General features: G+C 44.0%; 1 protein-coding gene across 1 annotated transcript in view; it reads right to left on the reverse strand.

Annotated features, from left to right (window-relative positions):
* The window catches only part of SLC6A1 (solute carrier family 6 member 1), a 69611-nt gene that overhangs the window by 14791 nt on the left and 28973 nt on the right, over positions 1–25847 (reverse strand). The window contains exons 2-10 of the mRNA XM_033926635.1: positions 20360–20770; positions 16449–16580; positions 11668–11768; positions 10197–10306; positions 9974–10106; positions 7823–7957; positions 7592–7695; positions 5618–5742; positions 863–975 (exon numbers count right to left, since the gene is read on the reverse strand). Coding sequence (XP_033782526.1) covers positions 863–975; positions 5618–5742; positions 7592–7695; positions 7823–7957; positions 9974–10106; positions 10197–10306; positions 11668–11768; positions 16449–16580; positions 20360–20597 — 1191 coding nt within the window. The 5' untranslated portion in view covers positions 20598–20770. The remainder of the gene's footprint in view (positions 1–862; positions 976–5617; positions 5743–7591; positions 7696–7822; positions 7958–9973; positions 10107–10196; positions 10307–11667; positions 11769–16448; positions 16581–20359; positions 20771–25847) is intronic.

Consider the following 25847-nt stretch of genomic DNA (forward strand, 5'->3'; position numbering starts at 1 on the left):
TTAGAAGAGCAAGCTACCATTTACATATGCTAAAAAGTTGATTTACACTAGTCGTGCAAAGAGCAATTTTAGAAATGCCATCACTTACATGTGTCTAAATAAACACTGAGGTGGCTTAGCTGCATGCTCCAAAAACTTAACACTTGGTCACAAATACTTTCGAACAGTGCTCAGAAAATGTTGATGTCAGACCAGACACTGAGACAAACCCGAGTGTTTGAGTGTCTGTGTCTTAGCTTTTAATCATCGCACTTGTAATAGGAAAATTTGAAATAATTAACTTTAAATTTTATAAAGTATTAATCACTTACAGTAGCTGAAAGGCTGTAGAAATTTTGTTGTCCATTTGTTGTCCATTTGGGACAACAAAGTTTCTACAGCCTTTCAGCTAAGTGATTTATTAGTGCATCTATATTACTGCATGCTAACTGGTTAGCGCATGGTTCACACATTAACCTTTTCAGGCTACAAAATAGATGGCAACATTTGCACGTGCCCCTTAATACAAAAAATAGAAAATCAGCCATGGCAAAAATGGTCTTAATGGACGGGAAAGACCTGCAAAACGGCATGCTAAGACCATTATTTACTGCACCTTTGTAAAAGGACCCCTTAGCTATTTAAAGTTATACCTGCCGTTTATATACTTGACTAACGTGGGTAAAGTTATATGAACAACGGCTGAATTTCATTTTTGTCCTACTAACTTTAAGTCCTGTTCAAGGAAGACCTCCTAATCTCACTCCAACTTTGGCCATATATTAACATATATGGCCAAAGTGTCAGTGATGAAAAAACACATGCGGTTGGTACCAAAGTCAATGGCTTATCAGCATTTCATTATCAACCTCTGTCGTATTACCTGACTGTCAATTCCAAGCATAAGCAGCATAGAAAAGAACAATATTGCCCATAATGGAGATATTGGTAACTGGGTCACTGCTTCAGGATAAGCTAAAAATGCTAAGCCTGGCCCTTAAAAATAGAAAAAAGGGAGAGGTTAGGAACAATCATTGGAAGATATAAATGTTCAAGTCAGTATTAAAGACTTATGGGGTATATAATTAGACAGTGGTGGTCAGCGTTTTTTAGGCATCAGCATTCAATATCCTGGTAGATGTGGCTGTTATCAGTGGTGCTAGAAAAGGTTCAAAGAAGAGCGACCAAGATGGTAAAGGGGATGGAACTCCTCTTGTATGAGGAAAGACTAAAACAGTTAGGGCTCTTCAGCTTGGAAAAGAGACGGCTGAGGAGAGATAGGATTGAAGTCTACAAAATCCTGTGTGGAGTTGGATGGGGACAAGTGGATCAATTTTTCGCTCCGTCAAAAATTACAAAGACTAGGGGACACTTGAAGTTACAGGGAAATACTTTTAAAACCAATAGGAGGAAATATTTTTTCACCCAGAGAATAGTTAAGCTCTGGAATGCATTGCCAGAGGATGTGGTAAGAGCCGAGAGTGTACCTGGTTTTAAGAAAGGTTTAGACAAGTTCCTGGAAGAAAAGTCTATAGTCTGTTATTGAAAGAGACATGGGGGAAGCCACTGCTTGCCCTGGATCGGTAGCATGGAATGTTGCTACTCCTTGGGTTTTGGCCGGGTACTAGGGACCTGGATTGGCCACCGTGAGAATGAGCTACTGGGCTTGATGGACCATTGGTCTGATCCAGTAAGGTTATTCTTATGTTCTTATCTGGTTAAATATGATATTGGCACTTAACCACATAAATTAAACCATAGAAAGAGAGGACTGTTTATTTGATCCTATTTGACCAAAAAGTGCCAACTCTGCCTTAAGACCACTCACAACATTCCAGAGCTCAATTATTTTTGAGTGCCTCTAGTATTTGCACTTTTTGAAAGAGTGAAAAATCAATTCACTTTTACCCATTCTGCACCACTCAGGATTTTGTACACTTCAATGATATCTCCCCTCAACTGTCTCTTTTCCAAGTTGAGAGTCCTAAATTCTTTAGCTTTTCCTCCCATAAGAGGAGTTTCATTATTTACTAAGTGGCATTAGATGCAGTGGTATGGGGAGGGGGGGGCAGATTGCCCCGGGTGCCATCTTGGTGGGGCCACTGGTACCTCTGCAACCCTCATGCCATGCTCACGCCCTCCCTTTCCCCCAGTATCTCTTTAAATTTTCACCAATGCAAGCAACTTCTCCAGCCTGCTGCTTGCGCCAGCCTTGTTCCCCTCTGAAATCACTTCCTGATCATGGGGCCAGGAACTGACGTCAGAGGGAAAGCCAACGCCAGCACGAGCAGCAGGCTGGAGAAGCTGCTCACTCTGGCGAAGATTTAAGGCGGTACAGGGGAGGGAAGGGAGGGCGAGAGTATGGCGTGGGGATGGGGAAGGAACAGGGGGGACAATGCTGCCCCTAGCGCCTCCTACCCTTGCTACATCACTGATCAGATGTGTGTTAGTGCCTACCACCACTTAATAAAAAGGCCTCCAAGTCTCATTACATTACATAAAATGGGATCTGTGGTAAAATAACATGTCTTAATGGTAGCCCCCTTTAGTGTGAAGAATTTCAGTGATTTCCATTTCTAGAGAAAGTTATTAACATGGGCTACCATCAAGATATATTATTTTACTGTTAACTCCTGTTTAATAATAAGAACTTAACATAAAATGGGACCTGTCCTAAACTAGCATCCGTAAGTTAGCACATGATTGTTGCAGTTGTCTGGGCCTTACCAGGTCTGAAGAAATGGAACTGATGTTGCAATACAATGGCTGAAACGTTTGTTACACTTGTTTTGATGTGGCAAGACCCAGACAATTGAAGCAATCATGATGCCAAATGGTTTCGTTTGATATAACGGCTAAAGTGGAGAGCGGCCACATGATACTTAAAGTCCTAGATACTTAAAGTCCTAGATTTCAAAAAGAAAGAGCTGACAGGATGGGAGGACATAAGAGAATTGGAAAGACAGTGGTTTAAGCTGAAATGAGCGATAAAAATGGCTACGGACTTTTATGTGAAGAAAATCAATAAAAACAAGAGAAAAAGGAAGCTGATATGGTTCTCCAAAACTAGTGGCGGAGAAAATAAAGGCGAAAGAGTTGGCGTTCATGAAATATAAAAAAAACCAAGAAGAGGAGTGCAGAAATAACTACAGGGTGAAATTGAAAAAAGCCAACAGAGAGATATGTCTGGCGAAAGCACAGGCGGAAGAACAAATGGCTAAAAATGTAAAAAAGGGAGACAAAAATTTTTTCAGATATATTAGTGAAAGGAGGAAAATGAAAAATGGAATTGCTAAATTAAAAGATACTGGGAACCGATATGTGGAGAGTGATGAGGAAAAAGCAAATGTGCTAAACAAATACTTCTGTTCTGTGTTCACAGAAGAAAATCCTGGAGAAGGACCGAGATTGTCTGGCAAACATACACGAGAAAATGGAGTAGATTCTGCGCCATTCACGGAGGAGGGTGTTTATGAGCAACTTGAAAAACTGAAGGTGGACAAAGCGATGGGACCAGACGGGATCCATCCCAGGATACTAAGGGAGCTCAGAGAGGTTCTGGCGAGTCCTATTAAAGACTTGTTCAACAAATCTCTGGAGACGGGAGTGATTCCTGGGGATTGGAGGAGAGCGGATGTGGTCCCTATTCATAAAAGTGGTCACAGGGATGAAGCAGGAAACTACAGGCAGGTGAGCATCACTTCAGTTGTTGGTAAAATAATGGAAATTTTGCTGAAAGAAAGTATAGTGTACTTCCTTGAATCTAATGGGTTACAGGATCCGAGGCAACATGGCTTTACAAAAGGTAAATCGTGCCAAACGAACCTGATTGAATTTTTTGATTGGGTGACCAGAGAACTGGATCGAGGACATATGCTAGATGTAATTTACTTGGATTTCAGCAAAGCCTTTGATACAGTTCCTCATAGGAGGCTGTTGAACAAACTTGAAGGGCTGAAGTTAGGACCCAAAGTGGTGAACTGGGTTAGAAACTGGCTATCAGACAGACGCCAGAGAGTGGTGGTTAATGGAAGTCGCTCGGAGGAAGGAAAGGTGAGTAGTGGAGTCCCTCATGGTTCGGTGCTGGGGCCGATCCTGTTCAATATGTTTGTGAGTGACATTGCTGAAGGGTTAGAAGGAGAAGTGTGCCTTTTTGCAGATGATACCAAGATTTGTAGCAGAATAGACACCGAAGAGGGAGTGGAAAATATGAAAAAGGATCTGCAAAAGTTAGAGGAATGGTCTAATGCCTGGCAACTAAAATTCAATGCAAAGAAATGCAGAGTAATGCATTTGGGGATTAATAATAGGAAGGAACCGTATATGCTGGGAGGAGAGAAGCTGATATGCACGGACGGGGAGAGGGACCTTGGGGTGATAGTGTCCGAAGATCTAAAGGCGAAAAAACAGTGTGACAAGGCAGTGGCTGCTGCCAGAAGGATTCTGGGCTGTATAAAGAGAGGCGTAGTCAGTAGAAGAAAGAAGGTGTTGATGCCCCTGTACAGGTCATTGGTGAGGCCCCACTTGGAGTATTGTGTTCAGTTTTGGAGACCGTATCTGGCGAAGGACGTAAGACGACTTGAAGCGGTCCAGAGGAGGACAACGAAAATGATAGGAGGCTTGCGCCAGAAGACGTATGAGGAGAGACTGGAAGCCCTGAATATGTATACCCTAGAGGAAAGGAGAGACAGGGGAGATATGATTCAGACGTTCAAATACTTGAAGGGTATTAACGAAGAACAAAATCTTTTCCAGAGAAAGGAAAATGGTAAAACCAGAGGACATAATTTGAGGTTGAGGGGTGGTAGATTCAGGGGCAATGTTAGGAAATTCTACTTTACAGAGAGGGTAGTGGATGCCTGGAATGCGCTCCCGAGAGAGGTGGTGGAGAGGAAAACGGTGACTGAGTTCAAAGAAGCGTGGGATGAACATAGAGGATCTAGAATCAGAAAATAATATTACAAATTGAACAAGGCCAGTTCTGGGCAGACGCATGGTCTGTGTCTGTATATGGCTGTTTGGTGGAGGATGGGCTTGGGAGGACTTTAATGGCTGGGAGGGTGTAGATGGGCTGGAGTAAATCTTAACAGAGATTTCGGCAGTTGGAACCCAAGCACAGTACCGGGTAGAGCTTTGGATTCTTGCCCAGAAATAGCTAAGAAGAAAAAATTTTAAAATTTTAATTGAATCAGGTTGGGCAGACTGGATGGACCATTCGGGTCTTTATCTGCCGTCATCTACTATGTTACTATGTGCAAGCTCAAGAGGACACAATAGCACATCTTAACAGTAGTCACATTGATAACTATGTCCTTATGTGTGATTGTGCATCTTTGCACTTGCTTTTGAGCAGACATAACATCATTTTTGAAAGACCCCGCGAGGGACCTATATTTAGCCTATTTTTTAAAGACATAGGTGCTTTGCAAAATTAGTGATTGACTCTAGTGAGTGGCACTTAGAAGCCATTCCTACCTAGGTAAGTTCAACTTTATTATTGCAGTACTTAAATATGTGATGGAATATACAAAGTTCAAAAAGAGTTTATAAGAAAGCCTTAATTACTTCTATAGCTATAAGTATTCTGACTATTTTAAAGCACAATAGCTTACATTTGATGGGCTAAAGACACAGATACCTGAATCTGCGACATCCTCAATAGGTCTCTTTGTGACATGAGCCATGAAGCCAACGATGGAGAAGATAACAAAGCCGGCAAACATGCTTGTGCAAGAATTTATACAGCACACTATGATAGAATCCCTGAGAGAGAGAAAACAAAATATAGAACACATTTGTCAAGCTGTTGATAAAGGAAATATTGTTTCTGTAACCACCATCTGCACTGTATGGAAATCTGTTCTTTCAGAAAAGTTGCCAAAGAAATTTTGTTTGAAAGAATCCATTTTTAAAAAGGCTTAGGGGCTCATTCTATAAAGGGTGCCTAACTTGCCCCTCCCCCCTTTTACGAAGCCGTGTTAACATTTTTTTTTTTTTTTAATCGCCGGCCATGGTGGTAAAAGTTCTGATGCTCATAATGAGCATCAGAGCTTTTACCGCTGCGGCTGGTAATAAAAATAAAACTAACGCAGCTTCAAAAGGGGTTGGTTTAATTGACTCCTTAATAGACTCAATAAATGCTACAAAAATGTAATTGGCCAATAGATGCCTATCACATGGCGCTTATGACGTCTAATGCCTAAGTGGACATTTGTATGGGTGGTCATGAATTAAACGCCACTAAGCGTGATTCTCCAAAAACTTAGGCAGCTGAAATGCAGGCCTATAAAACCCTCACATACATTTCAGGCACCAAAGTTTTTACATAGGCGCCATTAGCTAAGTGCGATTGACACGATGCCAGCACCATTTATTTAGGCGCAGTTTATAGAATTAGCCCCTTAGGGGCTTTTGAGAATCACACACATGCGTCCTATATAGAATTGAGTCTCTCCTCATGGACAGATGCCTAAGCCGGCCTAACACCACAATTCTCTAACTGGCGGCCATGTTACAGACTCCGGTTAGAGAACTGGGTTGCTACTGAGCTGATCACGGCAAGGGAATCTCCCTGCCGAGATCATTTTAGCGGCAGAGAACCTGTCTCTCCCCCATGAAGACTACTGGCAGGAGGGATGCCCAGTCCCTCCTGTCAGAACCCTCAAAGCCACCCCCATCCCAAATGTCTGCGGCAGGACAAGTGCCCAATTCCTCCTGCGGCCACCACCCCAAGACATCCTCTGGCAGGAGGGATGCCCAGTGCCTCCTGCCTGAACACCCCCTCCCTGAGACATTTCCCAGCAGGAGGGGTGCCCAGTCTCTCCTGCCAGAACCCCCCTATCACCATCAAAATCCCCCACCCCGACACATCCCCCGGCAGGAGTGAAGCCCAGTCCCTCCTGCTGGAACCCCCCCACCCCAATACACTGGCACCCCAACCACCCCCCCCAAGTACTTTATTGAGTTATCTGGCCAGAGGGATGCTTACTCCCGCCAGCTGGTAGACAGGTCTTCACTTTCCTGGTGCATCCTGAGATGCACTGCGGAGGGACCTAAAGCCCTGATTGGTCCAGGCACTTAAGGACCCTTCCATAGAAGGGGACTTGGACGCCTAGACCAACCAGAATCTTAGGTCTCTCTCACAGTGATGCCTAAAGTTAGACGCCTCGATCTGCATACTTAGCCGATCTAGGTACCTAACTTAATTTTTTAATTGGCTAAATCAGCATTGATAATTGAATGGTACCATTAAAAAAACAATTAAAAACTAATAATTTTCTGGTAGGCGTCTACACCAAGGCGCCTACCAGAAAGTAGGCATGGTTAGGGGCAGATTCAAAGTTGATTTTGGGTGTGGTTTGACTTACGAACCTTAGGTACACTCCTTTAGGCCAAGAAAACCTTGACCTAAATGGCAGTTCGACTAAGAATTCAACATCTACCAGTGCCTAAGACCACTTAGGTACCAATAGGCATAATTCTATAAATGGCATTGAAGAGCACCCATGAGTTAGATGCTGTTTATACAATCATGGCCTACGTGCTCAATGTATACTAGTAGCCTTAAAAATATTTGCACAGTTAAAATAATCTTTTCTATATGTTTACTTACCTGTAAACATTGTTGTGGAATGGATTGTAACTTCCAAGAGCAATGAGTGAGCCAAGACCCAAACCATAAGAGAAAAAAATCTGTGTGGCAGCATCTAACCATACCTAAAAGCATTGATCAAAAAATAAATGTAGATATATAGATTAAGCCTATAAACTATCTTGGACACCATTCTAGTTTCAAAATGTACATCTGAATTGCAAAGCAATTTCTTGTCTATTGAAGTCTCACCTCAGAATCTGAAAGTTTACTGAACTTGGGCGTTATGTAGAACAAAATACCTTCTTTTGCTCCAGGCAAGGTCACTCCACGGAAAAATAAAATAATTAACATGATGTAGGGGTAAGTAGCAGAGAAATATACTACCTAAGAAAAGAAAGAAAATAGGGTTAAAATTAATTTCAAGATATGTTGGTCAAATTGATTATCCTTGTTTGCACAGCAGGAGGTAATTTTCCAAAAACATCTTCTGTGTATAAGGAATGTTTCACACATGGAGCATGGCTCTTCTGAAATTGTGCAGCCAAATCCATGGGGATGATATTCAGACTGTGGGAGGTAGGCAGTCTAAATCCCACAGTCAACACTGAGCCCAGATATTTAATGTGGGGCTGTTTCTGGTGACCGACATTGAATATTTGGTTTCATTTTTTTGGCTGTGGCAACTTAGCTAGTTAGAAACATAGAAACATAAAATATGACGGCAGAAAAGGACCATCGACCCAACATGTCTGCCCACTCGAAGAACCCTCCCCCCTAAGCACTTCCTCGAAGTGAACCCACATGTTTATCCCGTTTTTTCTTAAAATCGAGCATGTTGCTGGCCTCAACTACCTGAAGTGGAAGATCATTCCAACAAACAACCACTCTTTCGGTTAAGCCAATATTCAGCACTAAGGGGGGGAAAGCCTAGGCGTGTCTAGGTTAGGTGTCGTAATCACAGCCAACAAGCAATGCCTAACTGAAATTCACATGCAATTTTAGTTTAATTGGCCTAATTGGTGTGGTAATTGACCATACCATTAAGGATATAATGGATGTGTTAGCGTTTATCGCGCGCTAATCTTTAGCGTGTGCTAAATCGGCTAGCACGCCTTAGTAAAAGGACCCCTTAGGATTGTGCACAATACCTTGTGATGCCTAAGGGGAGGCAACTAATGATGCCTACCTGAAAAGTAGGCATAGTTAGGGGTGGAGAATAGGCATGGTTGACGTAGGCATTGGAAGGCACCTGTGTTAGACGCTGGTAAATTAGGTCAGAAAAACAAGGACAGCTAACGATGCATAAGCATGCCTATGTGCTGCTAGCTGTGATTTAATAAATGGTGCCTAGTGGTTGATTGACAACTATGCCAACCAGCACCTACAAGTTAGGTGATATTTATAGAATCAGGCACTAACTGGCTAAGGCCCAGATTCTTTATAGAGCGCGGATGTTGGCAGCCACCTAAAAAGCGTCAATCATGTGACGGTGCCATAGAGAATTACACCTAACTGGGCCTCCGCGTGTGCGGATCGCTGGACTAGATGGACCTAGGTCTGATCCGGTGAGGGTGTTTCTTATGTTCTTACCTCTGAGAAAGGCAGGCACTGGAAACGTAGGCCTGGGTTTTCTGGCACCTATCTTTGTCGTGAACGCATCTCCATAGGCATTAGCCACACCCCTAGTGGCATTAGGTGGCCTAAAACGCGTTTGGAGGCGTGATTCCATTGCCGATTTTTTTAGGAGCCAATAGGTGCCTTGAAACTCAGTTAAAAACTTCCTTCGAATGGCATTTTTAACCGAGTTTGGGCACATGTTTGATAAATTAACAGATAAGTGCTAATCCTGCCTCTGCTCTACAGTAGATATCTAGGCTTCAGTGGTGTAGCAAAGGAAGAAGGCAGCCAGGGAGGTGGCACTTGGCATCGCCGAACCATGTGCACCCACAGCGCGACCCCTAGTACCTCTTCAAAATTTTTGCCAGAAGCAAACAACATCTCCTAGAGAGGGGAGGGGGAGTGGTGAAGAGGAGAGTTGCTGTGCTCCCGCCAAGGCAGCGCCCAAGGCAATCTGCCCTCCCCCTCTCTACACCACTGCTGGGCTTAATTCTTCCCATGACAGTCAGAGGCTTTAAAGCTGCTGACATGGGCTGAATATCAAGGAGCTATAATGCATGCAAATTCATCTGCTAATGAATGTCTACACAATTGATGTGTTGCTTTAAAATGTTGTAGCATAGAAGAGCAAATATGTTGAATGAACTGAAAAAGGTGCCCCAAAAACTGAGAAGTCTTTTAAATGAACATAAACTGATCTTTCTGTTTGATAATGCACATCTCTGCCCCGCTGCTAACATTGGAATTAAACCAACATTTGCATTGTCAGAATTTTGATCTTACCTTTCCAGTCCAGCCAACCCCTTTCCAGATGCAAAAATATACTAGAACCCATGCAATTGCTAATGTGATTGCCAATGGCCATCGGATTTGTCCTGGTTTTTCCAACCCATCTGTCATCTGATGCATGTTATGTCTGGAATAGCAAAGAAATGTTGATTTCATTATAATGCCCACAACATGTAACATTCATCTACTATTTAATAGAAACATTTGTTGTGCTTACTCCCAAAATTCTACCACAGCACTTGTCAAATTGGTGGTATTTAATATACTGTAATTTGAGAAACAGCGCTCAGTGTTCCAGTAGTTTCCACAGTGTTTCCAAGGAAGCACCTATAAAAAAAAGATAGAAATAGGTCTGAGAGAAGAAAACATTTCTGAGACTACCTCATGACACACTAGGGGGTCACTTCCCAGCCCTGGATTAATCATTAAGCATTAGCGTAAACATAAGCTCCTTTGAAGACATTGTTGGGTTGACTTAAATTACTAAAGGTTTTGACTTCAAACTATTTGGCTGTTCACGTGTAAGTCTGTTTTCAGATTCTATCATATTTTGTGGGAGTGGATTTTTCTTAATTTGCACCTCTTTCTCCTGAGAGATATACTTTATGAGCACAATTTATTTGAGCCAGATGAAACTCCAAGGATGGATCAGTAGTCAAATTATCTGCATTATCCAAGTTTACTTGAAAGCGCTGAAAGAACGGTAATAAATATAGATGCAGCCCAAAAAGTGTGATGCTATGATGATGATGATACTGTCAGAAAGGTATCAAAATTTGGTTATAGCAATCAATATGAATGAGAAAATAAAACTGGAATATATGCGGGTGGTTTGTAAAGTTCGGTAAAAAAAGAAGTTAAAACATTTCTCAACATAGAGGGGCATTTTTAATAGAGCGTCTAAGCACGACTTTGGATGTATCCTGCAAAATGTTCAAATATCGGGGTGGGGAAACATCCATTTTTGAAACCACTAGACGTCCAATTTTTTTTTTTTTAAATGACCTATTTGGATGTCTTGGTCCCTAAGGATGTCTAACTTTTTGAGCTATCTTTGAACACCTACAACCTAATCCAGACAATGCAATTCATTCTTTGCATTCCTTTCAAATCTCTTAATCTGGATTGCAGTTCACCCTGAAATCTTTCAATATTTGCTAACGTTCATTACGTTGATTCTCATAGGATACATTGAGTTCAATCTTTTTCAATTCATTACTCATCTTTTGCTTTACAATTTCATTCTTTTTCCCTTGATGTTCAAGAGATCAAAAGCACTAAACCGAAGCACATTTATTAAGAATATAATTTATTTTTCAATAAAAGCATCATCGTCTATAAACAATCTGGATTCTTTTAATATTCTGACCCCTTGTGGAATTAATTCTTTTTTGCAATAGTCAGTCAAAGGTGCTAACGCTCAGGAAACAGCTCAAAACTGCTTTTCTCTAGTTCTTGAGGACCACAAGCTGGTCAGATATGTAGGCCATCCATGATTAATATGCCAAGCAGGCCTGAGACCCTACTTACATTTGCCTTCATCGGTCTAAAATCTTTATGCTCAAGGACTGTAATATTTGACTAAAGTACCACATGTTATATTCTACTGTAATAAACCATGGGACATTAATGTCATTCTGGCTTTTAAAAAATATATTGCAACTATAAGAGAAACCAAGCCAACATACCGTAGTAAATGAATTGTAGAGGTAATATATGGCCCATGCTATGATCACAATGTAGTAGATATTTAACCAAAATGACAATACAACAGCAGCCAATCCCACACCTGAAGAAAAGGATACAAAAGAGGTGGTCAAGAGTGGTTTACTGTACAAGGCATTAACTTTCTCCTTAAAATAAAAACACCTATGACACCTTAGGACAGGAGCAGAAATTATAAAAAGACATGTCAATGTTTCTCCAAAATATTACCACTCGGGTGCTATCAGTGATAAACAAATACTCATGGGCTTAACAGTCAAGTTTCTAGGCGGTGTACAAAAAACGCCAAAACAATGCGCCGATTAAAATACAATATAAACAAAGACAAACCAAGGGAAATGACAATTTATAAAGACATTGACGAACCGTAACAAAAGGGAAGAAGGGTTGGAACTACAATTGATAGAAAGAAAGAGAACATTCAAGGGAAAGAACAAAGGGAAGGGGAACTGAAGGTAGAAACCTTTCCTGAATCTAAGTCATCCTTAGAAGGACGGTTTAAGTTTCAAAAGCATCAAGGAATAAAAATGTCTTTAACTTCGCCTTAAAATTGGCAAGAGTCTATAAGGTCCTTTTACTAAGCTGTGCTAACGGATTTAGGGCCAGTATTGGTGGCTGCCTAAGAAATGGCTGCCAATCGTGTGTCAATCACGCACCAGAGTCCTCTGCAGAATCATGCCTACACTCCTGGATAGATGCCTGAAATGTAGATCAGAATTTTGCAGGCCTACATGCAGGCCTGCATCTGTCTTCCATTTACAGAAACGTGTACCAATGCTTAAACCTGCCAAAGGCCATTTCCGAGCGAAGCCATGCCCATGCCCTGCCTTGCGCATGCTGAAGCTTCGCTACATGTCTCTGTAGACGTGCTCCAGAGGCCTACATTGTGGGCATCTTGGCCTGGGGAAGTTTTTTAAAAAAATATACATCCCCACTGGCTGCCTGACAGTTGTAGGACGTCTACCACCGCCTGCCATCGGGACGCGTATTTTTGAGAATCAGGCATCTACTGTGCACTGTCATAGAAATATAATGGGCTGCATGGCATAGAATGTACACTAATCGTTAGTGCACTCTAAGGCCCTGAGGGCCAGATTTTACAAATGGTGCCAGTATCAGTGGCTGCCTAAAAAACAGTCACCAATTGCATGTCAATCATGCGATGGCACCATTTATAGAATCGCAGCTATCTCAAACATAGGTGTTGGAAATGTAGGCCAGGATATTCAAGACCTACATTTCTGGTGCCTATATTAGAGGTGAATTGTGTCTACAGAGGCACCTAAGATGTCTAAGGATGTTTCCGATGTTAGCCACGCCTACTTTGACTTTAGGCATTCTAAGGCGCCTCCATAAATGTGGTATTGATGTCAGTTTTGTAGGCATCTCTAAGCACCTACATTTAGGTTTTTAAACAATTTTTAAATTGCTTTAGTCAATTAAGTTAGGCACCAGTAGGGTTTTTGGTTTCAAGGAGGCCTAACTTAATGCACTATTTATAGAATATGGGCCTGATTCTATAAAAGACACCTAAAGTTAGGCATCTAACTTAGGCCCCCTTTTATCAAGTCACGTTAGAGTTTTTTCATTGCGGGCTCTGTGATAAAAGTTCTGACACTCATAGGAATTCTATGAGCATCAGTTTTTTTCCATGGCGGCCAGTGATAAAAAACCCTAATGCAGCTTGATAAAAAGGGGGCCTTAATTGTTTAAAAAGCTTAACTGGCACTGAGAACAAGCAATTAGCACTTTATAATTGACTTAAATTAAAATCAATCGGGTGGTAGGCACCTAGCTCAGTAGGCGCCTACCACTTTCTCATAGATGCCTATCCCACCAGAAAATAGGTGTGGTTAGGGGTGGATTGTGGGCAGATTGTAGACGTGTTTTACATGTAGGCGCTTAAGGTGGACTTAGACTCTGATATTTAGGCCCCTAAAAAACAAAAAACAAACCCTGGCATAAATAGGATACGCCTAAGAGTCAAGCACTTGCCAACACCCTAGTCCACTTTAAGACTTAGTTCCTCGGTGCCTATATTTTAGGCGCTGTTTATAGATCTGGGGCTTAAATACATTGGCATGCCATAGTAAAAGGACCCCTAATGCACTTCTTTAATAAAATGAAGTAAATGCTAAAAAAAAAAGAAGTTCCCTATGACCAGTGGCATAGTAAGGGGGGTAGACCATCCTGGGTAGTGTCTTCATGGAGGGTGCCAGCACCTCTCCTCCTGTCAGCCCCCAACATGCCTCTTTCAGTGTTCACCAGCGTGAGCAGCATCTTGCTACACACGGCGACCTCCTCTCCCTTCTGAAATCACTTCCTGGTCATGGGACCAGGACGTGACATCAGAAGGGAGCCGAGGCTGCTGCGAATAGCAGGTGGAAGATGTTGCTCGCACCAGCAGACATTTCAAGAGGTATGCGGATGGGGGGGGGAAGGTGTGAAGCTGGCCCCACCACCCCGGTCACTGACCTCCTTCGCTACCCCACTGACTATGACCGGCTTTGCTCCTTCTATGTAAATATGTTCAGACCAAGATTCAGCTGCCTTAAATTCGTGGCTTTTAAATTCCAGCTACCGCAGTAAAAATAATCTTGGTATTCAGAGGGGAATTAGGGGAAATTCTATAAGAGGCGTCTAAAGCGTAAACTGGCTTAAATAATGAGCCTTAACAAGCTCATAATTGAAAAAATAAAATTTAATTGGGAGACAGGTTGAAAAAGAATTAGGCGCCACTAGGTGTGATTCTCTAATGGACTTAAGCACCTATAATTAGCGGCGTAGCGAGGGTAAGTGTCGCCCCTTCCCTGCACCTTTTAAACTTTGGTGCGAGCAGACACCAACTTACTGCCCGCATCGACTTTGGCGCACTCTCCAATGTCACTTTGCCGACGCAGGCCCCAGAAGCGATGGCAGAGAGCGCGCCGAAGCTGACGCGGGCAGCAAGTTGGTGGCTGCTCGCGCCTAACTTAGAAAGGGAAGGGGTAAGGGGCGTGACGGCAACCTGAGCTAGACTGCTCCTGGGGCGGACCACCCCCTGGCCCCCTCCCCCTTACCACACCACTGCCTATAATGTAGGCCTTTGAAAACTGAGGTCTACATTACAGGTGCCTAAGTTTTAAGTTAGCTGCCACTAAGCACAATTCTGGGATTGGCACCTAAGTGTGACTGACATGGACTAGGCGCTAAAGCCTAAGAAGCCCATTATATTCCTATGGGCATGTTTGCATTTAGCATGCGCTAATTGTTAGTGCATGCTAATGCGGTTAGCACACACAAAATCACTTAGCAGCTACTGATGAATTCCCACCTCAACGCCACTATCCAGACTGTGGCAAGCAGCTGTGCTCAGTGACGTAGTAAGGATGAGAGGGCTCCGGGGCGCTCGTGCGCCTCTCTTCCCTTCCCTTGTACCTCTAATTGTTCACTGCAGCGAGCAACAAGATCTTCAACGTGCTCCTCGTAATCCCGTCATCTCTCCAGCTGGTGTCAATTCTTATGTGCAGTACCCAGAAGCGACATCAATGGGCGAGACAGTGTGGTCGCGAGGAGCACGTTAAAGCTGTTGCTCATGGCGGTGAACAACTAGAGGTGCGGGGGAAGGGAGAAACAGGAAGAGGTGGGGTGGCGAGGAGGAGGGATCTTGGCGCTCCCACCTTCCCCCTCCACCCCACCACTGACTGTGCTCTCTGGCTAGTGATGATTTTCAAACCAAATAGATAACCAGATAAAGTTAGGGCAGCCATTTTATGGCCTAACTTTATCCATATAGCTGCCCAATTAGTGGTCTAACAGAGCCACACACCAGCCTGGCACTATCCAGACAGACCAAATATCAGAAGAGAACCAACCTGTGATAGTCGAATTTACAATGTCTTATCATACAAACGTTCTAGTAAGAGCCCCCAAAATGTTGGCAGCACACTGCTTATATCAAGACCACATTTGGTCTATGCAGTAGGGACACATAACACATTTATGAATAAAGCAAATCGGAAACATATATACGTAATTAAATTCCCTCTTATTTGTATTTCATTTATCTATTTATTTTGCTTTTTTTTATAAGAATTGCCGTACTGGGGTAGACCGAAGTTCCATCAAGCCTAGTATCCTGTTTCCAACAGTGGCCAACCCAGGTCCCAAAACACCTAGCTGGTTTGTTTTATTATTTATAGGTGTTGCAAAAGCACATTTTGTCACAAAAGGTTGCTTTTAAAAATATATATATATTTATATTTATAAAAATATATATATATTTATATTTATAAAAATATATTTATATTTATATATATTATTTGATGGCTTCTGGCTGCCTCTCTTCTGGCATTTTGACTTTTGCCGTGGCATTTTTGTACCTCTTTTTTCTTTAACTATCTGGATACTGCCAGAGGGATCAGTAATAGTGTTGCTAAAAATCACCAGAGAGCCACAGCCAGTTATCAGTTCCACAACAACAGCGCTTGCCATGCGGATAACGGTATCTGAATTCTGATCCATTGTGTTTTACAATTCAAAAACTGTATATGACATAATAAATGACTGTGCAGGCAGCTACAAGCTTCCCAATTACCATCAAAATCCATGGATGAACACTGGACTGCTCTATATAAAGTGGTAAGGTTGACCTGACCTCTCACGTTTCAGCAGGTTGTATTACACAGACTGTGAATGGAGTTACTGAATTAGCTTAACTATGTAACGAGATCTGTCATGCAGTTGAAGATGACAAAGAACATACCTTTAAACATTGGAGCAAGTTTCCAAACTCCGAGGCCTCCTATAGATGTATACTGACCAAGGCTACACTCCAAAATAAACAGGGGAACGCCAGCAAAAATCAGAGTTAGGAAATATGGAACCAAGAATGCACCTAATAGCGATATAGTAAAAAGGGTGTTGAAATCAAAATATGCAGTAGTTCACGTAATGGCAAATTTTTAAAACATTGTTGAATCTTAGGGGTCCTTTTATCAAGCTGCGCTAGCCCGGACATTTCATCACGCGCTAACCCCCGTGGCTGGCTAAAAAACTTGGCAGGCGGTTTAACGCGCGGTATTACGTGCGTTAAACCCCTACCGCAGCTTGATAAAAGGACCCCTTAATGTCCACAAAAAGAAATAATAATAAAAAAAGAACCTCCTAAACCAAGTCATTTCGAATGGAACAAGTACGCTTTGCTGAACCGTACTGGTACGAAGCCTATGGGGGCAATTCTATAACTGGGCGCCTCCTGTTAGACGCCCCAGTACTCCCATTCTATAATACCATCTGTGTGCACAGTTACTGTTATATTAATGTAAACCCACACCGAGTGGCGTAGCGAAGCTGAGAGGAGCCCTGGGCAGTGGTGTTCCTCCCCTGCACGCATGCACACACCCCTTCCCATCCCCCATACCTTTTTAACTTTCCTGGTGCGAGCAGCATCACCAATTTGCTGCCCGCTTCGGGTGGGACCCCGAACTGTTGTCAGAGGGAGAGCCAACACTGGCACGAGCAGCAGGTGGGACTTGCTGCTCACACCAGCGAAGAGCTAGAGGTATGGTGGAGGGAAGTGAAGGCACGTACATGGCAGGGGGTGGAGAGGACGGATGCTGGCACCCCACCTAGATGGAGCCCAGGGCAGACCATCCCCCTGCCCTCCCCCTTACTGGGCCACTAAGGGCACCTAAAAATAAGCAATGGCAGGTATAAATAGGCATTCCTAGTGCAATATGTAATGTTTGTAACTTATAGTATTCTATAAGTTACCTGCATAAGTGGAAGACATGCCAATATCCCACACCACGTGCAGAGACATGCTAATGCTCTTACATGCTACCTTTTAAAATAGTGAGTAGTGCACTTGCATGTATCAGAGCTGCTTTTTTATGAACTTTCATACATGCAAATTCTATAAATGGTGCTTTGAATTGTGTGTGAAGCTTAATTGAACAACAAGACAGTGCTAATAATTGGCTTCTTAATAAGCAATTACCATTTATACTTGAATATAAGCCAATTGTTGGGCCCAGAAATGGGGATCTCAGCTTATATTTGGGTCAGCGCCTACCCAACCCACTCCCTCCTGCCGAAAAACCTGAGAGTCCAGCAATGGGCCAGGATAGGAGGGATCCCTCCCGTCTCCTGTCCTGGCTGACTGTTACAACTTTTACCTCCCTACCTATCTTTAAAATCCTCGGTGGTCCAGTGGTGATCTGGAGCAAGAGTGGTCTTCCCGCACTTGTGAGTCCCGCGAGAACTTGCAGCAGCCATTTAAGTGCCAGGCTCTGCACCAAGCCCCCTTCCTCCCTGCCAGGTACGCACATGGGCCCCATGTGCGTAAGGCCCCGCCCACAGGAGGGGCCTAAGGCTACTGGGCCGATTCCGGTTGGCCCAGGCGCCTCAGGCCCCACCTATGGGTGGGGTTTGTGCTGCCTGGGCCAATCAGGCCCTAAGGCCAGCCATTCCCGGGATGGCTGGTCTGCCGGACGGGCTTGGCACCCGTCTGTCCGGCCAACAATTTTAAGATATGGGGAGGGGGAGGGGGGAAAATCAAGGGGTTGGCGGGGGACCGATTGGGGGTGCAGGGGGGCGTTTGTGGGAGGGGGGTGCATCGAGGGCAGGAGGACCTGAGATCCCGCCTGCCCATATCTTAGTGGGGGTAGGGGGGTTCGCCTGGGCAGGAGGGTTTGGGCTCCCTCTTGCCCCGATCGTAGTTGAGGGGGAGAGCTGATCGCTGCAGGAGAGATGGCTCATCTCTCCTGCCGCGATGGTGATCGCCCACCCCCCTCTGAACCGCGGCACTTTGGGGTGAGGATCGCCAGCAGGGGAGATGCCCTGCCACGATGCTCACCCCGAAGTGCCGTGGTTCGGAGGGGGGTGGGCGATCACCATTGTGGCAGGAGAGATGAGCCATCTCTCCTGCAGCGATAGTTTCAGTAGGTGGTAGGCAGGTTGTTGGGGCCTCTGAGCTGCAGCGATCAGCTCATCGGCCCCCTTTTTTGGCACTTATAACTGTTTTGATTTGGTCTAAGTCAAAACGTATAAGTGCCGACTAGGCAACCTGTCAAAACGTTTGGTTATACCTGCTGTACGCCTAGGTGTAGGTCGACCCACCTCCTGCCCTTTCCCCTCCTCTAAAAACGCCTCTTTTCGCTCTATGCATTTAGAGGCAGGGGAAAGGTCTAAGCTGGTTTTAGATACGTCTAAAACCAGCTTTGATTATGGGTACTTGGACGATCAGGCTTTTTGATTGTCCAAGTTGCCATTTAGGCCACTTTTTAGACATTTGTTTTTTTTGATTATGAGCCCCTTAGTCTTCTTATCTATGCATGTCCTTTTTTGGCAGCTTTTTTTTTATAGTAAATTTGAGTTTTATTCAGCGACAAACATTCTGCCAAAGGGGGTGAGAGGAAGGCAGCAGTCAGGAAAGAAGGTGGTCTAGTGGCCTGCAGTTCTAGTACAGCTCTTCAGACATTATCCTGATCTACAATGATGTACTGCCAGTGGCATAGTAAGGGGTGTGTGTGAGGAGGGGGTGGACACCCTGGGTGTTGTCTCGATGGGGCACCAGCACCTCTCCACCCTCCCTCCCCCTCCACCTCTGTAGATCTTCACCAGTGCGAGCAACTTCTCCTGCTTGTTGCTTGGCCGGCCTGGTTCCTCTCTGAATCACTTCCAGATTGCAGGGTCAGGAAGTGACATCAGAGAGAAACCCAATGCTGGTGCGAATGGCATGCTGGAGAAGCCATTCGTGCTGGTGAAGATTTACAGAGGTATGTGGGGGGAGGGAGAGTGTGGCGTGGGGGGTGGGGAAGAAGTGCGGAAGAGGGCACCTCCAACCCTTGCTACGCCACTTTCTCTAATTTATAAGGCCCTCTGCAAAATTGTCTTTTGACCCCAGAATCTGAATTTGCATTACAGATTTTATTCTAAACCTGTTCTGGGGAAACCACATGCCAATCAAGATTTCTGCAATAAATATACATAAGGCAAACTAGCATGCAACAGAGGCAGTGAATTAAGATCTAGATCATGCAGTGGTGTAGTAATTGGGGAGTGGGACGGGGGGGGGGGAAGTTCATCCTGGGTGCCGTCTTGATGAGGGCACAGGCACCTATCCTCGTCTTCGCTTCTCCTGCTCCTTCCCCCCCCCCCCCTCACTGCTGCATTTGCATGCCGCTTCCCTTCTCCTGTACCTCTAATGTTCCTGGCGCAAGCAGCTATCCCCAACCTGCTGTTGCACCAGCGTTGGCTCTTCCTCTGATGTCACTTTATGGACCTGTGCCTAGAAAGTGACATCAGATGAAGAGCCAACGCTGGCACAACAGCAAGCTGGGGGGTTGATACTCACACCAGGAATGTTACAGAGGTATGGGGGCAAAGAGAAGCAGTGCATACACGGCAGGAAGGAGTATGTTGAGGTGGGGGACAGAGAAGAGGATGGAGGAGGGGTGCCACCACCCCCGCTGTCATCCCTGCTACGCCACCGAGCTCATGCATATTCATTGTAGATAACTTGAAATCTTGACTGACTGAGAGCCCATTAGGACAGGTTTGAGAACTGCTGCTTTAGAATAAAACTCATATTTGGTTTTGAAATTAATATTGCTTTGACATAGTTGATAACGGTAATTAAGTCATGAAAGAAAGAATTTTAAACAATTGTACCTCCTCCATTTTTGCCGCAAAGGTATGGAAATCGCCAGACATTCCCTAAACCTATGGCATAACCAACACAAGACATGAGAAAGTCGAATCTCCCTTTCCAAGTGTCTCTCTCTGTATCCTCTGGTCTTTTTTTCTGCACTTTTACTACCAAGGTCTTCGGTTTGTCATTGGTGATGGATGCATCACTAAGTTCAGTGGATATCTGTCCATCTGCAATCTTTGTTCCATTTGTTGCCATATCTCTTGGTTTGGAATGAGGATGCCTGGTAGCCAGACGAGAGATTTCAGCACCAGTCCACGTGGACAGCAGCTTCGCGGCTCTTCGTTCCCAAGTAGGGATTCAAAGTTTAAGAGAAAATGGTACACTAATTTCTGATCTGCCTTGAAATCCTCCGATTGGCTTATGCAAATCTGAAAAATATAATAGTAGAAGAGCTCAAACATCATTTAGAGAAAAACCCAACATATATTGAAGCTATATTATTTAGCAGCCTATTTTCAGAGCGATTTAAGTTGGTCAGAGAAGTTAATTGCCAATATTCAGCAGCAATAAACTGGGCAGTGGCACTGAATAATGTCTCTGACTGCTCATGTTAAAACTAGGCAGGACAAAAGCAGTACACTGGGAAGGAGCCAGAGGTTAAGCTGGTGCCAGCAATATTCAGTGTGGGATTCACATAGCTAAGCTTTTGAGCTATCCTAAATTCACCCATTTAGCTCTATGGATCACCCATTTAGCTAAGACCCACATACCATTTTTTTAAAAATAAATTCCCCCCTTGAGTCTCCTGCCCTCTCCCCCAGACCACTGGCATTCTTATCCCCAAATCCCCTGCACATCCCCTGACCCCCATCTAGTTGGACCATGATCTACCATCTAGTTGGACCCCTGGGCCTACCTGTAGCCCTGGTGGTCCAATGGAGGCAGGAGTAGTCACGGCAGCCATTTGCAGAAGGAGGACGAAAGGAGCAAAAGTGAGTGGGCTTCATGCCTATCCCCATCACTTCCCACGGACCACCAGGGCTACAAGGGATCTACCTAGATAGCAGGTGGGGTTGTGGGATTTGGGGATGTTTAGGGGGATTGGGAGGTTAAGAATGCCTGTGGCCTGGGGGAAAGAATTGGAAAAGAATGTGGGCTGGGTGTGGGGGGGATTTTTAAAATGTTATGCATTTTGTGGCCAATATTCAGCCGGGGTCCACATAATTGTCTTATAGAGGCAGTGGTTGAATATTGCCTAGGACACGTATAAGTTCAGGCAGCCAGTGCAGTACCATTTAGCCTCGGATATTCAGTGCTAGATCAGTATATGGCCTGGCTCTAAATTACTGGGGATAATACTAACTGAGGAAATCTGGTCGACCCGACGCTTCTGTATGGAGAAGCAGGGAGAGCTTGGGGCAGCGTTGGTTTGGAGGCCTGTTGCCCGATGGCGGCGGCGGTAGCTTGGGAGCAGGCAGGGAGACAGAAAGAAGGGAGAGCAGGGAGACAGAAAGAAAGAATGGAAAAAGAAAGAAAGGGGGGGATAGGAAGACAGAAAGAAAGGGGGGCAGGGAGACAGAGAGAAAGGGGGGCAATGAGAAAGAAAGAAAGGGGAGGGGGCATGGAGAGAGAAAGACAGAGAGAAAGGAAGAGGAGCCAGGAGACAGAAAGAAAGGGGGGACAGAAAGACAGAAAAAATGGGGGTACGGAGAGAGAAACACAAAGAAAGGGGAGGGGAGGGGCAAGGAGAGAGGAAGAAAAAGATGGCGGAGGAAATGAGGTCTGGAAGCATACAGCAGGCTGAAAGAAGCGAAGAAATATTGGATGCACAGTCAGAACATAAGAATATAAGAAGTTGCCTCCACTGGGTCAAACCAGAGGTCCATCACGCCCAGTAGTCCGCACCCGCGGCGGCCCATCAGGTCCACGACCTGTCAGGTTTTCTTGATTTAGCCCTATATCCCCTTATTTTTCTATCTATATTCTTTCTATACCCTATCTACCTCTCTCTGTACCCCTCAATCCCCCTATCCTTCAGGAATCTATCCAATCCCTCTTTGAATCCCCGTAGTGTACTCTGCCCAATCACATCCTCCAGGATCATGTTCCATGTGTCCACAACCCGCTGAGTGAAGAAGAACCTCCTGGCGTTGGTTCTAAACCTGTCCCCTTTCAGTTTCTCCGAGTGCCCCCTTGTACTTGTGGTTCCCCGTAGTCTGAAGAATCTTTCCTTGTCTACCTTCTCTATGCCTTTCATGATCTTGAAAGTTTCTATCATGTCTCCTCTAAGTCTCCGCTTCTCCAGGGAGAAGAGCCCCAGCTTGACCAGCCTGTCAGTGCAACCAGAGACTCATGAAGTCACCAGACAATGAAGGTAGGAAAAATGATTTTATTTTCAATTTAGTGATCAAAATGTGTCTGTTTTGAGAATTTATATTTGCTGTCTATATTTTGCACTTTTACTAAACCGCAATAGCGATTTTTAGCGCAGGGAGCCTATGAGCGCAGGGCATTCAGCGCAGCTCCTGCGCTAAAAACTGCTATCAAGGTTTAGTAAAAAGGGAGGGGGTATATTTGTCTATTTTCGTATAGCTGTTCCTGAGGTAACATTGCATAAAGTCATCTGCCTTGACCTCTTTGAAAACCCGCAGAATATAAATGATAATTAACATTTTCTCTGCTTTGTGTTTTTTTAAATTTTATTGTTGGTAGATCATTTTGACTCGGTCATTTTAAAAGTAACTCGCAAGCCCAAAAAGTGTGGGCACCCCTGGTCTAAACCATTTCACTATCCATGACATATAGGTTACTTTCAAAATCCCCCTCATAAAAGTCCATGGTTTCTTCTGAGTCTAAACAGTCCTTGTTCTCAGAAGTTTCATTAAGCACTTCCATCTAGCATTTCAAAATCATTATGAGTGGTCTGACCTGCATGTTTGGCTGAGGCAAGCTGCTTCCAGTCCTAGGAACTGGTCTGGCTTCTTTACAAGGTTTCCTCTCCAGCTTGGGTTGATTCAGTGGCTGCCTTCTTTGTGAGCACTGCTATTGGCCCTTATAAGCCTCAAGATAATGATCTGCAGCCTGTTCCTGGCTAAAGTGGGAACTAGAATGTTCTTGGTGTTGCCTCAAACTGGGTCCCCCATGAATGTTGTGAGTCCCCTCCAAAACATTGCCCCTAGGAACAGTATCCACAACCCTATTAGTTCCACCTGCATATTGTTCCCCATTCCTTAATCCAATCCTTGGTGAAAGCAAATGGGTATTAAGCTGCTCACTACGAGCCCATCCCTGGCTGGTTCTGGGCTGAGGTGTCGGTAGTATTCTTTCATCTTGGGACTGTATTTTCCTTTGCCTAGCATTTGGTACAGGCATTTTCTTACTACCCTTCTCAGTCATAGGGTCTACCCTGTGACAATACTGTATATACACACAATATTGCCATTGGTCAACTGTGGGTGTGTTTTTGTGTAATGCATCCAATTTTATAAACATTCATTTCTGTGAGCAAACCAGGCTTTAAACATACAAAAACCTCTACACAGTTACCTCTAGGTATCTGGCAGGTCTTTTAAGCATATAGGGTGGTGTTACAATGTGTTAACTACTAACTCAGAAGATAATGCCTAACAATTAATGTCACTTGAAGAGGTATAATTAACTGTATTCCACTTTATCAGCTGAACTATTAATGCACAATAGCAAACTTTACCTACGTTAGTGGCACAGCTGTCCTCTCAAAAGTACAGGGAAGTTCCTGAGACAGTTTGCCTTAGATTCTATAAATGATGCCTAAAGTTAGGTACCTGGATCGATGCACCTAACCCAGTGTATCGCAGCACACTAGTGTGCCACCCAAGATTCCAGGTGTGCTGCAAAATGCCGGGGAAGAGGAGAGGCACCGGCTGACTGCCTACAGGACATGCCTCTCGCGGCAATAAAAGTGAATAGAATGTTAGGCATGATAAAGAAGGGAATCATGAGTAGAGTGGAGAAAGTTATAATGCCGCTATATAGAACAATGGTCAGACCACACTTGGAATACTGTGTCCAACATTGGTCTCCCAACCTAAGGAAGGATATAAAACTGCTGGAGAGGGTGAAGAGACGAGCAACAAAGCTAGTAAAAGGTATGGAGAATTTGGAATATGAGGAACGACTTAGGAGACTGGGATTGTTCTCCCTTGAGAAGAGGAGACTGCGAGGGGATATGATCAAGACCTTCAAAATAATAAAAGGAATCAACAAAATAGAGCAGGAAAAAATATTATTTACAATGTCCAATGTGACACGGACAAGAGGACATGGACTGAAGCTGAGGGGGGGACAAGTCCAGGACAAATATCAGGAAGTTCTGCTTCACACAGCGAGTGGTGGACACCTGGAATGCTCTCCCAGAGATTATTGCGGTATCCACCGTTCTAGGATTTAAAAGCAAACTAGATGCATATCTCCTTACGAGAGGCATAGAGGGATATGGGTGACTTAATTTACGCCAGGTGCACACCTGGCAGGGCCTCCGCGTGTGCGGATTGCCGGACTTGATGGACCATAAGTCTGATCCGGTGATGGCAGTTCTTATGAAGACCTTTTGTTATCTCTAGCTTTGTGTGGAAAGATTGATTTGGCTATCTCTTTTCATCTGGAAGGAGTGCTATATTTTTTTTGTTGATGCTGTCAGCGCCACCAGACAAAGCAGGCAATGTTCTTGATTGTGTCAGAGATTTCCAAATATTTTTATTTCTTTTTGATTATTATGCTACATTAATGAATTTATTGCTTTATATTATTATATTGACATGTCACAATATTAAACAGTCAAAGCATTTTATGATTTTTATAATGCAAGCAAAAGTTCATTAGAAATTGACCAGCACAGACTTCTCATGACATATATGCTAGAGCGCTGACTAAGTTTACCAGGTTTAAGACAACCGATGAACAAAGTTTTCAGCAAACATCAACTAAATTGGAAAACCATCCAAGAGGTAGGAAAAAGCCTCAGAACCCTTCCCACACAGACCACATACTTGGCTCAAAGTGTGGAAGAACCTCACAGGGGTAAGAGCACCTCATCGGCATAAAAAAACTCCTCAATTGGATTGTTAACCAAAAAGCCTTGTGCAATGCAGGAGATTTAAGACATCTAGTGAGAAAAAATGAGAATCAAATATTCATCTATTGGATGAATCTACTGCACATTGACGATGGCCAGCGTTTCGCCTCAATTGGCTGCCTCAGGATGTGAAGGTGTTAACTTTCTCCTACAGATGCACTCTGCGTAGTGTCTGTGGAGCCGCTTGACCAAAAAAAGCTTTCAAAGATTTCAATTGATCCAGAATACTGCAGAGTCTAAACTGCTGTAGCCTTACTTGCCTGTCAGTGCCTGAGCTATGATTGGCTCAGGCACTGACAGGAAAATAAAGCAGCTCTCACCAGCCCCGATTTCTCATAAATGCAGCCCCCCAAAACCTGGTGGTCTAGTATCCCCCCAAGCTATTGCTTTTC

Source organism: Geotrypetes seraphini, chromosome 17, assembly GCF_902459505.1.
Source record: "Geotrypetes seraphini chromosome 17, aGeoSer1.1, whole genome shotgun sequence".
In the NCBI taxonomy this organism is placed as follows: domain Eukaryota; kingdom Metazoa; phylum Chordata; class Amphibia; order Gymnophiona; family Dermophiidae; genus Geotrypetes; species Geotrypetes seraphini.